The 16,934-nt window shown below is 39.1% G+C and overlaps 1 protein-coding gene across 24 annotated transcripts in view; it reads right to left on the bottom strand.

Moving 5' to 3' along the window:
• The window catches only part of FMN1 (formin 1), a 433,877-nt gene that overhangs the window by 100,265 nt on the left and 316,678 nt on the right, over window positions 1-16,934 (bottom strand). For 22 of the 24 annotated variants that reach the window (XM_025473314.3, XM_049104447.1, XM_025473306.3 and 19 more), the window contains one exon: window positions 12,457-12,549. The exons of 1 other annotated variant lie outside the window; for it this stretch is intronic. In XM_025473314.3, the coding sequence (XP_025329099.1) occupies window positions 12,457-12,549 (93 nt within the window). Of the gene's footprint in view, window positions 1-10,157; window positions 10,672-12,456; window positions 12,550-16,934 lie in introns of those variants that run through there. One more of the 24 variants, XM_025473320.3, reaches the window with a different exon arrangement.

Below are 16,934 nucleotides of genomic sequence, written 5' to 3'. Positions count from 1 at the left end.
TCTGTCTTTGAGATGAGAGAACTCAGCCGTGTTTGGATAAAAATAAGTTTCCTGAGAATAGTTAGAGAAGAGATGTGAACTCAGGTTTGTATAATTCTAAAGCCAGCCCTCTTTACACTACAGTCTCCCAGGAGATTATAATAGAAACAGTAAGAAAACAATTTGAAAGAGATACAAAACCCATCCCTTGAATCTTACCCAAGACTATTGAGCTCCATTAGTTGCTGGCAACAAGTTGGACCTATTTCACCACATGGAGCTCAGACCAATTACAATTAATGCCACAGCCATGAGTACAAACTGGGAGCCAATGCCAAGGGAAGCTTAAGTTTAAGAAAGCAGATGATCACACACATATATCATGTCAGCAATGAGGCCTAATCATAGAATCATGAAACCTAAGAGAAGATTTTAGGGGAAAAGTAGTGCCTTCCTGGGAAGAAGAGCAATTCAGATCTTTAAGGGATTCCTATATTATCTATTTGAATACATTCCACTTCCCTAGAATGATTACAGTTACTCCACATTTCATTTATTTCAGCAAGGAAATGGGATGGTGAGATGAGCTTAGTAGGCAGATGGTTTGTTTATTTCAATGAATAATAGAATGTCAACAAGTTGGTAGATGCTAGGGGGAGGTGGGAAATGGTAAATAACAAAGGTTCTGGTGCCAGACTCAGACATGGAGACAGGATGTGCCATTAAGGAGCAGCACTTCAGGAAGCTAAGCATTTAAGGTTTTGTTAACTTTGTGTAAGGACACGAATTGACATGGCATATTTCCTATAGTGGAAGAAACCATAGTTTATCCCCGTTGATCCACTCAAATGCACATATCTAATTTTCAGAAGAAAAACAGTAGAAACCAATCAAAAATATAAAAGCTGGTGGAGAGAGGTAGATAGCTTTCTTCTTGATTCAAAAGATTCATAAAAGGATTAAAAAAATTTAATGATCATATTCTTTAGCCTCAGTTGACAACCTTTCAAAGTCTCATAATTCTCCCCTCTGCTATAAAACAGAGTTTGAATGTTCCAGTAATTAACAGTTATCAGAGATAAGGTCGTTTACTCTGGTGGTGTTTACTGTTATCCTCAATCTTTTAGCCACTGAGACGGGCACTTGATTCTGTGGGTCTCAAGGATCGTGTGTTTGCAGTGCAACTCGGTGGCCACTAGGTGGTAATATTGTTGATTGGGGGTAGCCATGATGGGAGATCCATGAGGCAGGCCATCTTTCATGGAATTATGTAAATACTTTCCATCAATAAGATATAACTTTGGAAATCACAATTACACTTTAAAAATACTGTAATGGTGAAATGACACACTCCTGTAGAAAACCACTGTTTTTTTATTACTTTTAGAGGAGATGGACAAGATGAACATGATTTTCCTGCTAGTATTTACAACTTTTCATTGGAATTATCTATTATTTGCCATTTGAATTTGGAATGACAGCTATTCACACCACTGAGAAAGTAACATTTTGTGATTGACTTTCTGGGCTCTCCTCTTGGAACCACCTGATAAGACTGTGATAAAACAATTGAATATGTAACAGTAGCAGCAGATGCTAACAGAGTGCCTGGTTCTGTGCTAAATGCTCCCTGCAAATGATCTCATTCCATCCTGGGCTTCTACTAGTGCTGCCACAGTTCTTCTACAGCAAAACTGACTCAGCAGAAGAAACAGATCTGCATATTTTGAAGGAATGAAGAAATCTTTCCAGAGTTGTGCATTATCTGTAAAATCATGTATTATGTGATCTGTATTCTGCAAAACAACTCCCAGAAGGCAGTATAGGCGTCAAATTCTTCCAGCATAAAGAAGACAATAACTAAGTACTTTCAAAGAGAAGTCATGTGATGGCAACTGCAATCAATCACTGATTAAAACCTTGCTGATAGTTGTCAAGAATCCAGAGAGGAAGTGGTGGCGATGCCAACAATTACATGAAGCAATTTATCATGAAAACAACTATTATGCAAGAATGCAGAGCTCAATACTGATTCCATAAAATACTTAACTATTTGTCACCACAATTCTTTCTGAAGCACAGATGACAATTCTTGTGGCTGCTGGGGAAGGTAGAATGAGGGCTTCTATTAGGACTCCTGGAACAAGAGTCCCTGCGGGGAGGGGTGAGCTACTGCCAGCAAGTCTGCTCCTTAGATGGTGAGAGAAAATAGTTATTTCTAGTTACCCACACGGGCCTTGGGACACAGGGAAAAAAAGTGATTTTCCAAGTTATTAGGATGGCAGAGTACCAACATTGGGACTGAGATCACATTGACCTTGAGTAAGTTGCTGAAATCCTCATAGTTTCCTTACCTGGAAAGTTAGTAACAATAAAATTAGCTTCAAAGAACTGAATATTAAGCGAAGCACTGTGCTTCAAACTGTTGAAGTCAAGAAGCATCCTCCCAACTCCCTGTCTGAACTGAAAAATTGAGGGAAAATTTCAGACAATTGGTATTTCTCATAGAAGGCAGGTAGGATAGTAATTATGCTCTAAAAATAACATACTGTATTAATGCTCTATAGTCATATGATGTGGTCCCATTTAATTTTCATTTTTTTAAGTTCTTTTTTTTTAAAGATTTTATACATTATTCATGAGAGACAGACAGAGAGAGAGAGAGAGAGAGAGAGAGAGGCAGAGACACAGGCAGAGGGAGAAGCAGACTGTGCAGGAAGCTCAATGTGGGACTCGATCCCAGGACCCCAGAATCACGCCCTGAGCCAAAGGCAGATGCTCAAACATTGAGTCACCCAGGCGTCCCTATTTAATTTTCATAATGATGCTACACAATGGACATTTTATAGATAAGAAGAAAAAGGCTCAGAGAAATTTACAAAACTGTCCAAAGTCATACAGGAAAGTTAAATGGTAAAGCTGGGATTCAGAGAGAGGTCTTCTAATTTCATGCACGATGCTCTTTCTGTTATATTCAGAAAACCTAAAAAACCCTTTTTCATCAAATGGTGTACATACAGTCATGATCAGAGGATTAAATATTGTGATTATAGCTTAATAGCATGAATAAAACTTCAGAAGTTACTAAAACCCTGCTTCTAGAGAACACAACTGAGTCCACCCTTGGTTTTTCCAAAACAAGCCAATGAAATATGTAAAGGGAATTCACAAGTGGGCCTGAAGTTCTACACTTAGAAAGAGAGTGGCTCACTTGGCTTCATGACCTTCTTCTACCTGGGAATGTTTCTACTGATCAAAAAGAGGTTATTGTCATCTCAAAGGATCTTGGATTCTGTCGTGATGAAGGGATTACATCAACACCAGCAAAACCAGCAGTAGGTGGGCACTAGTAATACTTTAATACTTAGACGGTTAAAGGCCTTACTCAAAGTTAGAAAAGTCAATTTAAGGTATAGCCCCTGTTCCACTAACACAGCTTGGTCATGTAAGTTTGGAGCTGTTGCAATGGGCACATGTGTATGCATGTCTGTCTAAATACCTGCTGCTCCAGAGAAGACCCATTAAGAGTTAATAATACTTATCCTACTCTTTTCTCCAAACCAAACCAAACCACCACCACCTCTTCCACTTGCATGTAGTTCTGAGACACTGCTTAAAAACAGCAGATAAAGCCTTTCTTTCAAAAATTACAGGTAAGGCTTAAAATACATACATCCATTGGGGAGGTCAGATCCTGAAAATCCTCTTAAGATATAAACGAATGATGCTGGTGCTACCCTGTGGTTAGGTTTAAAAGCTGGCCTGTGTCAGGGTAATCTGAAATGCAAATCCCTATACTCTCACCCTGTATGTTCAAGAAACAGTTCATTGAAAGACCTAACATACTGGGGCACCTGGGTGGCTCAGTGGTTGAGCCTCTGCCTTTGGCTCAGGTCGTGATCCTGGGGTCCTGGAATCGAGTCCCACGTGGGGCTCCCCACAGGGAGCCTGCTTCTCCCTCTGCCTGTGTCTCTGCCTCTCTCTGTGTCTCTCACGAATGAATGAATGAATGAACGAATAAATAAGTAAATAAATAAATAAAATCTTTTAATAAAAAAGATTTCAAAGAGGCCTCTTCAAGGACATTTCAGTTAGAGCATCATAAGAGTGTGACTGAACCATGAGCAAAATGAGTGATGGCAGTCTAAGTCCAGAAGAAAGAACTTGAGGGACTTTAGTGTGTGTGCATGTGTCTGTGCTGGGAGGACTCCATTGTCCAGAGCTGCTGTGGGAGGATGTTGAGGAGGAGACTGTGAGGCATGTGCATATGTAACTTTATTAGATGCTGCTAAATAGACCTCATGAAGGGAAGGAAGGAAAATACAAACAGAGCCTGAAATTTCCTTCTGAGTGGTCCAGTCCAGCCCTCAGTGGAGGGAAAGAGTCACTGAATAAGACCACTTCATTTCTAATTCCTCAGAAATTGAACAGGAAGGGCTAGATTCAGCAGACTAAGGGATCTCAACGGGTACCACAATGGGAAAATCTGAAAAGGAAGCAGTCTTTTTTTTTTTTTTCAAAGACTTCATTCATGAGAGTCAGAGAGAGAGAGAGAGAGAGGCAGAGACACAGGCAGAGGGAGAAGCAGTTGCTCTGTGGGGAGCCCCATGTGGGACTTGATCTCAGGACCCCAGGATCACCCCTGAGCCAAAGGCAGACCGCTGAGCCACCCCGGTGCCCAGGGAAGCAGTCTTAAAGACAAAACGTAAGTGCAAAGTACCATAGAAAGTTGTTTGTTTTAAGAAATTAGTTGTTTGATATTTTGAAGATGTACACATTGATTAAAAGATTTATGAAAAGCCTCCATGCCACTTCTGAACCCCGTCCATCCATTTCCTATCCACTATATAATGAACTTGTCTGGGCATTTTCAGGGGTAATATTCTAACTATTTAACAACAGCCTGGATACCAGCTAAACAGGACAACTTGCATGGTTGATACTATTGCCAGATTAATTTATTATTTGTCCTTGGAGATTTTTTGTTAAGTAGCATTCATTTTTCTTTTTCTTCTTTAGATATAATGGTAATATACCTCCTCTTCTGACCCTTGTTTTCCACTTAACATATACCTTAGAGAGTTTTCCTGTCTATACATAAAGACATTTCTCATTTTTTTTAAGCAGATGCTAGGTATTCCACCGTCTGGAAGTACCATAATTTGACCATTTCATTACTCATGGTCATTGAAGATGTCACCAATCTTTTGCCATTACAAACAATGTCTCAATAGGTAGCATGGTACAGAAATCACTTTGCATGTGTAAGATCTGAGGGTTTGGGCCTAGAAGTAGAACTGACAAGTCAGAAGGCATGTGCACATGGAGCTTTATTAGATACTGCTAAATAGATCTCCACATGGATCACAACAATTTATACTTTCACAAGCAATAGAGGACAGAGGTTTACTGTACTGTGCTGCCAAGGGGAGTCTGTTATCAAACTTCTGTGACTTTGCCAGTCTTATAAATGAAAAATGGAATTCCAATGTAATTTCTTTTGGACTTCTTTTATTTTGAGGGCAATATCTTCTCATATGTTTGAAGAGCAGTTTTTGTCACTTTTCATATTATTTGCCTTTGTATTGAATGTTGGTCTCATTTCTTAACATTGTCTCATAGCTCTTATGTATTAGGTACACTGATTTTCTATGATATTCAGTTTTTCAGTTGAGAAACTGAGGCTGACACAGATTAATTTTTATTATAATAAGGAAGTATATGGTACTTAATGTTTTATTGAGCTTGAAATGAAGAATAGATTGAATTTTATCAAGTGCCTTTTTTAGCATGTAAAGAGATGATCATACGTGTTTTCTTATTAGAGTTATTAACAGTGATGATTTATGTTAATAGACTTCTCAATATCCTATCATCTTCACATTGTGGGAATAAGCTCCCTTTGGTCATGAAATGTGCTGTTATATTTAAAAATTTTAAACTGTGGTGAGATTGATCTGTAGTTTTCCTTCTTCTGGGGGTGGGTGGGTATAATCTTTTCCAGGTATTTATATCAGTATTATACACACACAGAACTAATTTAGACATTTTTCTTCTTGTGAAATTTTCATTGGAGAGAAAGGAAAAGTAAAAGAGAATTAGATTTTTTGGAAAGACAGCTTACTGGATGTTTGGCCAAAAAAGAAAAATTGAGTAAATTAAATATACAAAGGTGAGGGGTGAGTATGGAGGGAGAGAACAGAGAAAGAGAGGGAGGAAGCAGAGAGAAGCTAATGTTGGGATGAGCAGAATGGTGCTCTTTGTAGAAATTTATGGGAAGGAAAAAAAACCAAAATAAACTGATTCAAACTAACCTTTTCAGAAAACACTCTACTTAATATTTGATAAAATAGTAGCTCCACTTTCCAAAGATTATTGCTGTGTTACTTTGGTAACTCATAAATCACAACAGACTCTCTTAATTTGACCATTGATGTTATTTGGAGCCATCCCTGGTCCTTTTTTGAAAGTGAAGTGTACAAGAAGATGGTTTGTTCTACAGAGAGTGCACATTCTCCCGGTTACACCATCCAGATCATTGGTCCTTCCTGTTCTCTATAAAAAGCCTGAATATGCTAGGGGTTGAAGAGATTAGTCTATAGTTTGAGTTTCAGTTAGGGACCTTGTCAATCTAAACTAAGTATTTATTAAGAAGGGATTATATGCATATTTGTGACATAGAAGGATGTTTTGATATCCAGGAGGTTTGACCACAGATGTGTGTTGTAGACCAAAAGTGCATCTCACCAAATTCTGGCATGATTTACCAGTTCTGAAAGAATTTAAACAGAAAACTCACAGAGTAAAAATCAAACAGCCTCCAGGCCCTTTATAAGAACCAGGCTGTTTGTTCATTAATTCCACAAATAATTATTAACACCTATCATGAGCTACACTGAGCCTCCATTCTGCTGGGATGACAAAGTGAATAGGACCAGATAGTCTCAGCCATCATGGGGTATTCAGCTTTTTAGGTAATCCTTTTTGTATTCAGTGCAGGAAATCAGAGTTGTTTTGTTTGTTTTTTAGTTTTGTAAAATTTATCTATTTACTTTTTACCAGAAAAGTTTCTTGACATAAAGAATACCTCTAATCTCAGCTGGTCAAAGAACCTCGGAAGATAATTTGAGACACTAGGACTAACATGGCTCATTCAGATTCATTTTGATTTGGTTCCACTCATGGATGCCAGCTAAAACTAATGCAGAATGAGATCAGGCCAAGTGTGGGAGAGTGCTGGTATTAGCATCAGTTTAGGTTCCAGCCCTCCCTGCCAAAGCTATAAATACAAATGACCAATTTAACAGCATGCAAAGACCACCTACAAGATCTATACCCAGGATCTAATCAGTTGCTCTGCGCCTTCTTTCAATTACAGGATCCCTGCCATGTTTATGGGGACCTTTAATGTGAGCATCACATTTTTGAAGGCCATATCATTATGACTACGTTAGATCTGAGGGTGGGAAAACATGAGCTCAAGTAATGCTCTCACAGTTACTCTGCGCTGTGCTGTAAATTGGCAGCAACAGAGCCTACTGTGGAAAAGAAAAATCATGTAAGGAAAAAGGCTTAGATACCATGGATTGCAACTCTGAAGGATGGAGGCATTAAAATTACTTTCTATTCTGCATAGGAAATGAAATTAGTTAAGAACAAGTACCACAATTTTGTCAAGTAATGCTATTTAAGGGCATTTTGAGAAGGGAAGAATGATACAAAGACAAACACATCATCCCCCCTTGAGTGTGGCAACAGGATATGATTTACAAAAGAAAAATTAAATCATCATGGTTGTTAGAAGAACTGAATTGCAGCTCATATAAAAATTAGACTATGAATCAACTGAGTCACCAAACACATATGTGACTTCTCAGGAATAGAGCACTCCATTGCTTAAGACTTTATGAGTGATAAGAATTCTAATAGAAAACTGGCTTTCCTGCCAAATACTCAAATATTATGAAAGTATGGAAGTATCTTTTCTCAACTATAGTTATTATATCCTGTGATTAGAAACTCTACTACTACTGCGAGTTCTCGTTTTACACCCTTTCTTTGGGCTTTCTCATTCATTTCTGTGACTTGAACTTCTACCCTCTATGATAGTCTCATGAACCCAATATTCTCTACCAGGATGTCTCATATGTAGGTCAATTATTACATTGTTTTCCATCCCAAATCTGGTTCTCCTCATCAGTATCAAGCCAGTTATCCACACAAGAAAACTCCTGTTTCTGTACTTCGATTGGGTTATCTCGTCCTATAATTCCTAAAAGCTTTATAAATGTGTCCCTTCGTTATTTTTCTGCGATTGCTTTTGTTCTTACCATCATTTGCCTGGACCACTGTAGAATAACTCAATATACTGCCTCTCTTTTACTATTTCAACTCTTCATATTACTCTTGGTTATAATGTATTTGTCTCTTTTTTTTTTTTAAGTATTTTTTATTTTTTAGAAGGTTTTATTTATTTATTTGAGAAAGAGAAAGAAAAAGTGCAAACACAAGCGGGGGAACCAGAGAGGGAGAGGGAGAAACAGGCTCCCTACTGAGCAGGAAGCCCCATGTGGGCTGGATCCCAGGACCCTGAGATCATGACCTGAGCTGAAGGCAGATGCCTAACTGACTGAGCCTCCCAGGAGCCCCTAATGTAGTTCTTAACCACAAAAAGCAAAGGGATTCCATGCACCATAACAAAACAAATGCAATGTGACCATGTCACTCCCATACACACTACTTTTCAGAGGCTCCCAGTTGCCTATAAGACAAAGTTCAGATCGTTTAGCAAGTCATATAGTGACTCTCCTCCCCTTTTTGGTATTGTGTTCTTCCCATATGCCCTGTGATCTAGCCACACCAAGTCTCTTGCCATTCTCCAAATACTTCATGTCTTTTATCCTGAGATTTGCAGTGTTTTCCTCTGCCTGGAATGCCCCTAACCTGTCTGCTGAGAATTCCTAATCTGCAATGTCCTCGTCCACACAACAGGTTGATAATAGTGCTGATTCCAGAGGGTTGTCATGAGGACTAAACAAGAAAGATCTTCTCCCCAGAGTGTCTGGGGGTACAGCAGTACACTGCAAATGTGAGCTACCATCCACTGATCTGCTGTCACTGCCATCATTATCAGTATCTTGGCATTAATTTTTTTTTTTTTTGTCAAAACTGAATAAAAACATCTCCTTTGTTGAAAATCTTCCCTGAGTTACCTGGAAGTGTTAGGCACTCCCCTCCTTGATTCTATATGCCTCATTATGGTAGCATATTATATCAACTTCCAATTTGATGGGATTTTCATATTTTAGCACCTGCTTTTGGGGGGTGCATCTTATGATCTATGACATATTGTGGCTTAATTGCCAGCAATTTTTCTTTCTTAGTAGTACTTGTAATAATGATGTTTCTTACAATGAATGGCATATTTAGATGAGATACTATACTTAAAACTGTATAATTGCCATAAAAATTTGATTATCCAAGGGAGATAGTGCATATTTATGGTGGAAGGAAAATCCTTTCCTCAGTAAGACATCTACATAAAAAAGATACTACTGTTTAGAGTTCCATAGCAGCCAAGAGACATTCCATTTGTATATTCTGCAAAATGGCAAACCCCCACCCATCAAACCACAGAGGAACAGCTTGATGAAGTGGTATCCACCCCTACCTGTTAGCCGAACAACAGCCAGGACCAGAGCAAAAGTGGGGAGGGCTAGCTCCAGAAATTCCATTCCAGTAACCTAGGCTTTAAGCTGAGCAAGAACATGAAGAGGGGAGTGTAGGAATGGAATGAGATGCGAATGAGTGGAGAAAAGGAATGAGATAAGAAAGGCCAAGCGACCATGTGTCTAGACTAATATTGCTAATAGAAATAAATGGTGAGCTGCCATTTTAAATTTTCTAGTAGCCATACTTAAAAACTAAAAGAAACAGGTAAATTAATAATAATACCTTATTTTATTTTATTCATTTTTTTTAAAGACTTTATTTATTTATTCATGAGAGACACAGAGAGAGAGAGAGAAAGAGAGAGGCAGAGACACAGAGGAGAAGCAGGCTCCATGCGGGAAGCCTGATGTGGAACTCCATCCCCAGTCCGCAGGATCACTCCCTGGGCCGAAGGCAGGCACCAAACTGCTGAGCCACCCAGGGATCCCCAATAATACTTTATTTTAAAACCTAATATATTCAATATATCATTTTATTGCATAATCAATATTAAAAAGTCAGAAATATTTTGTGTTTTTTCACACCTAGTCTTCAAAATCTGCTGTGTGTTTTACACTTAGAGTACATCTCATATTGGATCAGCCACATTTCAACTGCTCAATAGCATCATGTGGCTACTGCCTGCCATTTATATTGGACAGTACAATTCTAGACTGATTTTTTACCAACTCAGTTAAGTAATAAGATGATGGTAACAGGCTATTTCAATAGTGGCTCTTTCCACCACACAATATTAGGAATGTCTAAGCTTCCAATAATATTACATTTTATTTTTATATTTTAAAGTTCTGTGTAAGTGATAGCTTTCCTTTAAATTCTTTTTGTGCTTTGCTTTAGCTGTTTTTGTTTGAAGCATGAGTTGAGGTTATTTCTAACGTCCTTTCCCATCTTTCACTAGGTTGGTTCAGGGAGAACTGACTCCTTTATTCAGTTGGAGATCTTTTCCCAGTGAGACAGTCCCTGAGAAGGAAGAAGGAGTGCCTGAGATATAGCAGTCTCTTGAATAAACACCGTTCCTTTTTTTTTTTTTTTTTTTTAAATTTAAGTAGGCTCCATGGAGAGCTCCAACATGGGGCTTGAACTCACAACCCTGAGAGTAAGTCGTGCTCCACTGACTGAGCCAGCCAGGCACCCCTGAATAAACATCTTTGAAGATACACTGAATGGTGACCTAAGCTGGACAACATAAGTTCTCAATCTGCACTGCATACTGGAATCACCTGGGAAGCAAATCAATAATGCTAATGCCTGGTCACACCCCTGGAGATGCTGATAGGAAGTCTGGAGTTTGGCCTGGATATCAAATGCTTAAAAAGATCTCCCCCAGTGGATTCTAGTGTACAGCAAGGATTGAGAATCACTGCTGTAGGGTATTTCTAGAAGATTTTACTGCGGCCACACCCTCGCTGACATAAGGTCCAGTTTGCCTCAACTCGGTTTCCTCTTTCAGAACAGACCAGAAGTTTCTTGAGAAACCTAACAGAGAAGCAAACACGTAACCCCAAACAGTGATTTGCAAATTCCTTTTTGCAAGGCACTGAAGATTTTCAAGGTTCTAAATCTATTTGTACTTCTTCTTTTTCCAACAACAACAACCAAAATTAAGATTCACTACATAAGTTTGAAGATGCTAGCTGGTTTATTTTTTATTTTTTATCTTTTATTTCTTGCTAGCTGGTTTAAAGAGAAAGGAGGATAAAGCCATTATAGTACACAGGCTGATAAAACCTACCTATATACAGTGCAGAACTATCCAGATATAGAACAATAACAAAAATTAAAACAGAATCTAAGCACATATGAACTTAATTTCAAGTTAATTCTACAAATGCCAAAAGCAGAAATTATTGATTGGGGGTCAGCAAAAGGAAATCCTTCCTGCTTTTTCTTCAGGCCATTTAGGTTATATTTATCTGGCATAATCCTGAAGCAAATACATCTATTTTGATAAATCACATATACAGCACACCTAATTTTAGTCACATAACACATAAAGGTAAGTAGTATCACTGCTCTTAAGATGGCATTTTATCTGATGACATTGCTTCCATCATATATGAGGTTCAGCAGTAAAGAGAGGACTCCTGACTTCTGCTTCAACACAAACAAGCCATCATTAAGGATGAGGTGGGCAGTGATCTCTGCACCAAAGGAACAGCTGGAATGGAGTTCCTCTGACTCATGGACTGAGAATTTTCCTGCCAATTCCCAAGGTGGTTTGGCCATACTTTATGGATTCCCCCTGCTGAAATGGTCTTTTGTTGATGATGAGATATTATGTGGCCTTATTAATAAGTAGAAAGAGCATATTAATACATCTCCAAAGGTTCCTACATGTATTTCCTCTGACCTCCTAGCAAAGACAAAAGCTCCCTCTAACTACCTTATGCTTTTTTTATTGATATAATTGACATATAACATATTAGTTTCAGATGTACAACACAACCATTTATGTGTATATTGCAAAATGATCATCACAAGAAGTCTAGTTAATATCCATCACCACATATGGTTACAACATTTTTTTCTTATGATGCAAACTTTTAAGATCTACTCTCTTCTCAACTTTCAAATATACAATACAGTATTATTAACTGTAGTCACCATGCTGTACAATACATTCCCATGATTTATTTATTTTATAACTGCAAGTTCATGCCCCACACTTATTTTTGTTTTACATAGTAAGCTGGAATGGCGGATATTTCAGAGTTTCATGTATGCACACCTGATGCAGTTCCCTACCTTTCTGGAAGAACTCTTCTAGTTTGTCCTTGAAAGGCTGGAGATACTCCTTTGGTGATTCCTTGCATACTATGATCATTTGTTTCTCACTTGCTGTGAAGAAAAGTTTGGAATTAGATTTCCTTAAGAATATGTTATTTGTGGAGCTTGTGCTCTGTGCTATGTTCTTCGGTATTAATTGCGCGAAATCCTTATCAGTCACTGTCAAAATTCCGGGGGAAAAAAAAACAGAAACAACACAACAGACAAAAAAGGTTAGCTCATTCCATACCTTTCTTCAGGAACAAAGAAATATACCACCTTTGACTTTCATTTTAGAGTTGCAGAAAGACCTCTAACTTGGGAAAGGAAAAGTAGTAGGTTTTTGGGTTCTCAAAAATGAAGAGGCAAAAACTACTGAATTCCTAGCGATTTAAAGGCCCTGATCCTCTTTGGATTCATACTTCAGAAACAGAGCTTGAATAGATTTTGCAGAAATTTCTAGGCATCCCACATCCCAGCAGGAGGAGCAAGCCTAATTCAGGTAGGACTGCATCTCTCTCTTCACACTTCCCATTCACCCAGCCTTCCCACGAATACTCCCCTAACACATGTGAAATTGTTTTACATGTGATTTACCTCAGATAGAATTTCTAATATATAATATGTCACTTATAATAGATTGGTTTTATGACAACCATGCCCCCTCAAATCAGATAGTTCTGATTTGGTAATACGGAAACCATCCTAACCCAAAGTTCACCAACACAGTGGGAATGGCTGGAAGTATCATTTACTGAGATGGGGAATAGTGGAAAGTATGATCTTTTTGCTGCCTTAAGAGAGGAGATCAAGGGTGAACTCTGAGGCTTGTTACAACTTCTTTGGTCCGTGTGAATTACAAGGCAAAATCGTTCACTAAAACCAAAGTACGGAAGATACAAGACAAGATAAAACCATGAATGGGTGCTCTTTGCTAACTAAATTCAAACTCTAGGTCCTTTCCATTATGGAAAGGCCATTTAGGTTATTTCTACCTTTCAGCTCTACTTCCCACATATATTTGACCAACCAAACCAAAATTCTGCAATGTCTCCAAATTACATCAGCCAACATTCCCAGTTCTACATCTGCATGTGGTTCTCTGCCCATTCTGTTTGCCTCTCATCCATACTTACCAGCATTTGACAAAGTCCCACTCATCCTAAAAAGTCTCTTTGACATGCTTCCACCACCACAAAGCCCTTTCCAATCCAAAGTTTTTGCATTCTTCAAATATCTCTAGTACCTTCTGTATAGTATTTATTTTTTTAAGTTTATTTATTCATGATAGACACAGAGAGAGAAAGAGGCAGAGACATAGGCAGAGGGAGAAGCAGGCTCCATGCAGGGAGCCCGACGTGGGATTCAATTCCAGGTCTCCAGGATCACGCCCCAGGCCGAAGGCAGGCGCTAAACCACTGAGCCACCTACGGATCCCCCTCTGTATAGTATTTATGTTTTACCTTTTATTATATTAATCTGTGCACTCATATTAATCCCTGTGAAGTCTTCATCCAGGTTTCATTTACTTGTCTCCAAACTTCTCCAGAGAGCTCCATGCATATCTGGCCAAACTATATGATTTCCTCATCTAAACTACATTCTTATGTGAAGGAAGGTTAAAAAAATTTAGCAGTGTTGGCCCAGACTCAGAGTGGGCTTTCTGGGAGTCTAGTGTGACCTCCACCTCTTTTCCCTCTCTCCTCCCTTTCTAGGAGAGGTCTGCTAAGGGTCGCAGTCTCTACTCTGTAAACACTGTGATTGTTCCAAGCTGATTTGAAAGGGCTCAGTCTCTTCCAAAGACTTCTCAAGACATCTATTACTTAATGGTGTAAGGCACAAGCAAAGCAGCAAAGGTGATCCTGCAGATTGGGTCGTTCTGCCTCTGCCTCTAGCAGGAGATTGATTAGAAACACTTTAAAGATGTTCTGCTTTCAAGAATTGGCATTTTTCAATGAACTTTCATGGTCACGTGAACTTTTCTGATGATATCCAGCTATGATTCTGAGAACACAGGCAGCCATATTTTTTAAAAAGCTGGAATTTCTTATAAATTGGGAAAATCTTTTAAATTCTTTCTTGAATATAGTAGCTTTTACTATATTCAAATTCCAACAATTCCATTTTTAGAGAACTGTTCTTCACAAACACAAATAATATATGGTAAAGGCATGCCCATACTTTGGTAATAGGACATAATTAAACCTAGGAAAATAATTTCTTGAAAGTCGCTTTTCCCTAGCCAAAGCAAAGCCAAAGGCAGAGGTTGTTTTCCCAAAACCAAAAGCAAAACCTCTACTTCTACCTGAATTAAAAAGATTGATCATTGTGGCTCTCTCTTCATCCTGGTTGTGGTGACAGGGCCCACAGGGTCCATCAAACAGCTGAGATTTTGTGAGGTCATGGAGTGGTGTGGTAAAGGGATTGTGGTGGAATCAAGTCCCATCCAGGCTTGGGTGGGATGTGGCTTGTTTCTCTCTGCAAAACGGGGACACTCCCCCCTTAACTGATGTGATATCAGAATCAAGTGAGATAATGCACATAAAATGGTTTGCACAATGGCTGGCACTGGCAAGAGGCCTCAAAAAGATTATTTGTTATTTTTGTGGTTTAGTAAAATTGGCCAGAAAACACGCCACAACTAGGATGGCAAGGGAGTCATGGCTGAGAATCAGTGACTACAAATGCAGCACACCATATTTAGGGAAACATCCTTCCCATGCAAATCTCCTGTTTAAAACACAGGGGTGATATTTTCTGTTCTCCTGCTGAAGTCCTACCACCCACTGTCAGGATTCACTGAAGAAACTGCCAAGAAAGATGAAGCAGGTATGAAGCAAGAGCCCTACATGTCTGAGCCTCACGGTTCTGAAATCAGAAATGAAGCCAGCGTGCATGGGAGCAGCATCTCTGCTGTGCTCAGAGGGTCTCACTGCACCCCGAGAGGCCTGGCCTCCCATGTGGCCTGTTAGAACGAAACTTCTTTACGTGATCAGAGCAGATGGCTGCCCTCTGACCGACCCTCTGACAGTCTCAGGCCAGTGGCATGTCCAGTGGCCAGGCAAGCTCACCCACTCCCACTCATTCACTTGGCTTATCCGAGGTGCTTTCTGGCAGACAAATGGGAGACCTGAAGATGAATTAATGATGACACCAGAGACTGACCATGAACAAAGAACAGAGGTCACTGACAGATCCACAAATGTCTTTTATAGTCCAGCCAGAGGGGGCGTATTCAATATCCCTAGACCACCAAGGTCGCCTGGGACACAGTCTGTGCCAGGAGTTCCAATGTTTAAAGCCAAAGTCGCCCTACATTTCTCTTGTTCGTTATCTATTACACTTTTGGCAAAAGTAAAAATATATTGATTCCTGAAGTTAGCTACTAAATGGTGATTGTGAGAAAGATTAAATATTGAAAACCAGAACATAATGGAATAACAGATACTAAATTGAGAGAGTTATTTTAACTCATTGAAAAGTTAAGTGCTTGTGAAGCATTTTAGGGAAAGATATGGACTTGAAAGTTTTAAAATTTCAGATATTAGACTGTTAAGGTCATAGGTGATTCTCTCTCTCTCTCTCTCTCTCTTTTTGTTACCTAAGAATAAGGAATAAGGTTTGATGGAGCCACTTAAAAAGCCTGGGTAGGTTACAAGAATATAGAGGCCTGGCCCAGGTACAACTAATCAAACCAAAGACATGTTTAATTGCTCAAATGTACACGGGCATCTTCTAGAACATGAAGCATGTTCCTCTGAGTTGAAGGACCTGTGGGTTTAGTGGAATCAGAATACATTTTTAGAAGAAAGGAGAGATTTATCTAGACTCTGCTTTTTTTAGTCTAGAATCCTCTCTTCTCTGCTTACCTAATTCCTACCTCACCCCCTCTAGGGCTCTGTGCCAGTTCTACATTTCCCTCAGTTTTACAAGATGCCCATGCTTTCCAAAAGCTGCAAGCTTCAAGGACCATTATGGAGGATTGTCGTAGAAACATACAGAGCTATGACTTAAGCAAATTTTTATTTATTTATTTAAAGATTTTTATTTATTGATTCATGAGAGACACAGAGAGAGAGAGAGAGAGAGAGAGAGAAAGAGAGAGAGAGAGAGGCAGAGGGAGAAGCAGGCTCCATGCAGCGAGCCTGATGCAGGACTCGATCCCAGGATTCTAGGATCACGCCCTAAGCTGAAGGCAGGCACTTTAACTGCTGAGCCACCCAGGTATCCCTTAAGCAAATTTTTAATTTTATCAATGGGGTTTACCTGAGAGATACAAATCAGAGTTAGATATAAAGGGCATAGAATGCCGGGTTGAGGAGTTTCTCCTCAAGGAATTCACTCAACAAATACACCAGTTCATCCAATATCCCCGTGTGTGCCAACTCTGTGCCACAATGTGTACTTGGTACCTGAGGATCTATCAGTGAAAAAACAAAACAAAACAAAACAAAACA

Source organism: Canis lupus, chromosome 30 (assembly GCF_003254725.2).
Source record: "Canis lupus dingo isolate Sandy chromosome 30, ASM325472v2, whole genome shotgun sequence".
Classification (NCBI taxonomy): domain Eukaryota; kingdom Metazoa; phylum Chordata; class Mammalia; order Carnivora; family Canidae; genus Canis; species Canis lupus.
Note: the sequence above shows the minus strand (reverse complement) of the source record. Positions and strands in the feature narration are given on the sequence as shown.